Below are 5,448 nucleotides of genomic sequence, written 5' to 3' on the forward strand. Positions count from 1 at the left end.
ACGTATAGAACACTACTAAAGTGTGTAGATGATTTAATAATGGATGTAGCATACTACGCGCAACCGAAATATTTGGAAAAGTGTATTAAGCTAATAAATTTGTTCCGGCTTCCATATACTTTAAGTCCGAACATTAACGGTCGTCATCAGACAGTGGTGAGTTGGATAGAAGAAAACATTTTACGAGAAGGAACGGAAAAGGCTCCAGGCTGGCAAAGCGGTCCCGACTCAGGCAAATGGCCATCAACTAATATGGAAGATTATAAAAAAATATACTCATTATTAATGTTAATAACTCAATAAATTGTAACAGCAGAAACATTCCGTGTTTTGTTTCAACGTTCAGAGAGATAATTCAATTTATAAAGTTAGTTAAAAACAAAGCCGTATCGTATCGTTTATTTAAGCACATGAGAGTATAGAAACAATAGTAATGATAAACGTTTGAAATATAATATTGAAGCATTATTTACATATACACATATAGCCTATACACTTATTGTTATGTAAGGTTTTCGTAAATATTATCAATAGATTCTTCTGGAAGTGAAGAAGCTTCAAAAAGTTTTTGAATAAAATATTCCCCAACCGTTAAATTGTCTGTGTGCGGTTGATTAAAATTTTGGATTAATTGATCAATTTTGCTGTTCAACTTTGAGACAGAATGTTCAGAGTTTTTTATATTGTAATGTCCCCACGGAAGCGTATTAGTTGTTTTCGGAATCAAGAAACGTTTATCGTCTTTAGGGCAAAGAGCTACTTTAGTTTTCATTTGAGTGAACATAGTATGAAGGTCAGAAACAAAAACATTCATACATTTTATAATGGTGGAATCGTCCCTAATAACGCGAAGGTAATCGTCAATTTCGAGATGTAATTTAATAACGTTTTTCTTAACACCTTTAGCTTTTTTAACAATTTGATCAATCGCTTCAACACAGTAAGCTTTAGCTCCGGTTCCATAAAATGCCTTAATAGGATTATTAGGGAACTCATCTTTGAATTTACCGATAACAGATGAGGTAATGGGGATATTGAAACTATTCTCGCGCGGATAATTGGAAGTATCGAAGTGATTAATATTTTCAGTAATGTCTCGGTAAAAGTTTTCAGTGAACACTTTCAAAATGAAGGAATCGGTATCCATGTACATCAAGGAAATGTTGTGTTGATATTTTCGTTTAAGAAAGGTATAGTAGAAGTCGTACATAACAACTTTTGATAAATCTAAGATAGTAAAACCAACGTAGAGAGGTTTATCGTAAATAATACGTAATTTATTCATCTGAATGGCTACGAAATTGGGAGTGAATATCTTAGAATTTTTGAAATTAGGTTTAGCTATTAAACTTTCCGCACCAAGAAAGCGTCCAGAATTTTGCCAATGAGTGACTAATTTTACATCAACTCGTTTATCAACGTTCTCCATTGTTTTTCCGAAAACACTATTGTTCATTAATTTGAAGAAGGATTTCCCAAATTTATTTTCAGACAAATTACGTTGTCGGGTATTTAAATCGATGAAAGGTTTAAGCCAGTGGGACTGTTTAAACTGGATAACTCTGTGAACTTTAAGTAATCGTAGTCCATTACGAAGGGCTTGTTGAAGCGTAAGATAATGAAGAACATATTTTGTCTTATTCATAAGGTTCGGTATCAGTTTTTTGACTTTACCATTCACATTAGCAGGAGAGATAATGTTTTCAACTAAAAAAGGGAGATCAGCATGTAAATCATGGAGGTGTTGGGGATATTCAACATCTACTTCAAGTACGTAACCGTATTCAGAAGAAGCATGTAAAGAGAGAACATTCAATTCATCAATTTCGGCTTGGGTTAGCCAACGGAAGTGGGAAATAGGAAGTGCTTGACTCATACTATGTCCATACAAATTAGTAGCATCCAAATACATAATGTAGGAGGTAGGCGCGGACGCGTTGTAATCGGGAATGTGAGGGTTGTTAGCGAAGTGCATTCTTTGAACGCATTGACTTATTCCTCCACGTACCCCTTTTTGAAAAAATTTTAACATATCGATATCAGTCAGAAGTTGTAAACTAACGCGAGTGAATTTTAACATACTATCCCACGCAAGCCCTGGCGCTGTGTAATACTGAGCAGGATCTAAGTCGTAAGTGGTGAGACATATTTGTCGGAAATTCTCGAAAACATCAGCTAGCAAAAGAACATCTGTTTTCAAGTAGATATCGGAGTATTCTCCTAGAGTTGAACATGAAAAAGTATTCCAAACAGTTTTAGCTCTTTTGTAATCGTCATCGGAAACGGGGAGGGAAGTCAATTTATCGAAGAAATCGTCTTTCTGTGGAAATGTTGTTTCATCAAGCTTAGCAACATCATCAACGTAGGAATAAGGGAAAACACCTTTTCGTCGCATAAGTTGAAAGTGATTAGGATCGGGAAAGTATTTTTTCACTTGCAAACATTGATGAGCATCAAGTTCATCCGACAGCTTGTCGAGGGAGGAAGCCATGAAACGATAGGAATCGAGAAATCTAATCTTCACGAACACATTTTGTGTTGAGTCGTCTGTTTCAGTTTGAACCGTATCAACTCGTAATAATTTGGAAAAGGATATGTATTTTTCTTTATTTTGAGCTATTACGGTAAATTTAACATCGTTCACAGCCATTTCCTTTAGAAACAAGTGGCAATCATATCCGGAGAGGTTGTGGAAAAAAACAGGTACAAAGTTGGGTAGTTTGTAATTTAAATTACATCTGGAGTGAGCAGCTCCTAATCGAACTTTACCGGTCAAATGACAATGATCATGCACCTTGACGTCATCGTCCAGAAAGGGTTCTTCGCAAATATTGCAAGAGGTAGCGTCAGAGAAGAGACGTATTTCTTCATCTGTCAGGGGTATCATGGGAGAAACGATCTTCAAATATCGATGATAAATATCAGAAACATCTCGATCGAGAGTTGTAACGAATTGATTGGCGCAATCGGGGCCTCGATACGATCTGAATTTCGAGAGGGAATCATCGAAGGAGCACTTCATCAAATAAGCAAAGGAATGAGGTTGATGTTTGTGGGTGGATGTGGTGGCAGTCTTATTAGGGTCATGAAAACATGTGTGAATTGGTCGCAGTACGGTTTCAAAGTCTGCGTATACAACAAATGGTACTTTGATACGTTTCTGATAATTTTCAAATTTTAAAATGTGATTGGGGACAAACCTACCCATCTTATCCATCTTGAAATCACCGTTGGGAAGGCTGGTGTAGACATGATTACAGTCATGCTGCTGATGACGATGTAGGTGAGGTAAAGTGGAGAAGTATTGTAGGCAACCGTCGCATAAGAATTTGCGATGTCCAGTTTTAGAAAGTTGTTGAGAAAGTAAACGGGACATGTCCTTTATCCAACAGTAATGATTATTTCCTAGATCATCATCGAGCAAGAGCAGATTGAAGTGTAGCCGTCGCTTGATGGGTGAGTAGTAAAGGGGGCCAACGATTTCCCATGTCCACTTTCCATCTTTCAAAACGGATTCAGTCCCGTAGACATTCACAGAGCAGTGGTTCTTCGATTCAAATTTCGGTATGTCAGTTAATTTCATAGGAAATTGGATACCGTCGTAGTCCAAAGTGCGGGAGTAATGTGGATAGGAAGTAGTTCTTTGCGGGTTCGCTTGTGCGGGATACAGAGCTGACGTAATTGCCCATGCGAAGCAGGCGTGATCGTCGTTTCGCACATTCACAACCGCTTTCTTGAATAAAATTTGTTTCGGTAACGGAATGTAGGAAGACGCTCTCAGCGGATTGTACTTGTTAAAGTTGATTTCAAGGAAAAGAACCCTTTCTAAAATCCATCCTGTAGAAATGGGGAAATGTTAAATGAAATGAAACGTATACTAAAGAAGGATGAGTTACCTGACTCTCGTTCTTGAAATTCTGACGCTTTAGCCTCAAGTATCTCAAAGAAGTTTTGTAGAAGATTGGGAAGATCGATGGATCGAGTCACAACTTTGTTGTTGGTGTTGAAGGATTTAATTTCAACCAACTGTTTGGTTTCGTGCACGTAACGTCCAAAAACTTCGAGATTTATTTTAAGCGTGTCGTGGAGGTGGATCTGATTACGTATAACACGCACGCATTTGTCGAGAACATCGGTGAAGAAGTCGTTATACGATAGAAGGTATTTTGCAGACGTAATACGAAACGAAGCAATCCTGCTAGCGAGAGCAGAGGAAAGGAAACCGATTTCCTTCTCAAGAGGTGAACAACAATTTTGTATATGCTGTATGGTGCGCAGGTGACCGTTGTACGAAGATTGAGGAACATATATTTTGCACGTTTCACACCAGCGGAAGGAAGAGGTGGCAGAAGCAGCATATTTCGGTATCGGGTAGCGAGGAATTAGGATGGTACTGTAATCGTTTACGACACGAAGGTTTTTAATGTCGTTTTAAATTGTCAGATCGTGTAAAGGACGTATCGAAGTCCGGACAACGAATCATATCGGTTAGGTGTAACAGAGGTGTCTCGAGAAAGACTGAGGAAGACCGTGTGCGAAGTAGATTATAACAACGTAAGAAAATGTGAGAGGGAGAAAATGAGGAAGGTGAGGGCTGTTAGGTGGGTGGGGAGGGAGAAAATGAGGAAGGTGGGTGCTGTTAGGGGGGTGGGGTGAAGATATTTAAGAGACATGTATAGAGGAAAAGATTAAGTGAAATGGCTGAATTGGGACAGTGTGATGCGACAGATGCGTCAGTAATTAGCTTGGACGAATCGGAGCTGTCAGCGATGCTGGAGGAGTTTTTCCACAACGATGAGTTGGTGACGAAGACAGTCGGTGGAGGAAAATCATGTGTAGGAGATGTAGGTACGGAAAGGATAGCAGTACCTGTGGCTAGTACATCGCGGACGCCGGTAGGGGGCGGTAAATCCGTAAGTATGAAGCCTACGAAGCGGACATACAATAGAAGAGTGTCGGGCGGTCCGTTGGATTATTCAAAGTTGGTGGAGCAGGTGCGAGAAGCAGTGAAGACACTTCAACGGGAAGGTGAAATAAAGGGCCATGACATGAAGGACGCTTCAGTTTTGGAACAGATAAAGCGGAAAGAGAAAGAGTTGGAGGATCTGAAGAAAAGTCGTGAAAGCAGCTGTAGAATGGTGGTGGAAGGTTGAAAGAGAGTGGAAGAGGTGGAGCAGAAGTTAAATGAATTGCAAACACAATTGTTGAACATATTTAATTAATATTGTAAATATAGTAATATAAAATAAATGATTGTATTGTAAGATGATTTTATTTAATAATTTTCTCTTGGAGGAATGATGATGTGTAACTCATTTATATATATCTGTGATTGAAGAAATATTGTTGTTCAATACTTTCAAGATGACTGTATTGTAGATGTATGGAAAAGTAAAAAGAAGATGTAGTTGTTATAAAGTTTATTATATATAAGTTACACATATATTA

The 5,448-nt window shown here is 38.3% G+C and overlaps 1 protein-coding gene across 1 annotated transcript; it reads right to left on the reverse strand.

The window, feature by feature from the left end:
- Positions 1-491: 491 nt before the first annotated feature.
- Positions 492-4,673, reverse strand: LOC112906337. Its single transcript, XM_025980268.1, has 3 exons — positions 4,555-4,673; positions 3,897-4,393; positions 492-3,837 (listed from the first exon to the last, which is right to left on the reverse strand). The coding sequence occupies exons 1-3, from the start codon at positions 4,671-4,673 to the stop codon at positions 503-505; spliced, it is 3,951 nt and encodes a 1,316-aa protein (XP_025836053.1). The 3' UTR covers positions 492-502.
- Positions 4,674-5,448: the final 775 nt, after the last annotated feature.

This window comes from Agrilus planipennis, unplaced genomic scaffold, assembly GCF_000699045.2.
Source record: "Agrilus planipennis isolate EAB-ADULT unplaced genomic scaffold, Apla_2.0 scaffold76, whole genome shotgun sequence".
In the NCBI taxonomy this organism is placed as follows: Eukaryota; Metazoa; Arthropoda; class Insecta; order Coleoptera; family Buprestidae; genus Agrilus; species Agrilus planipennis.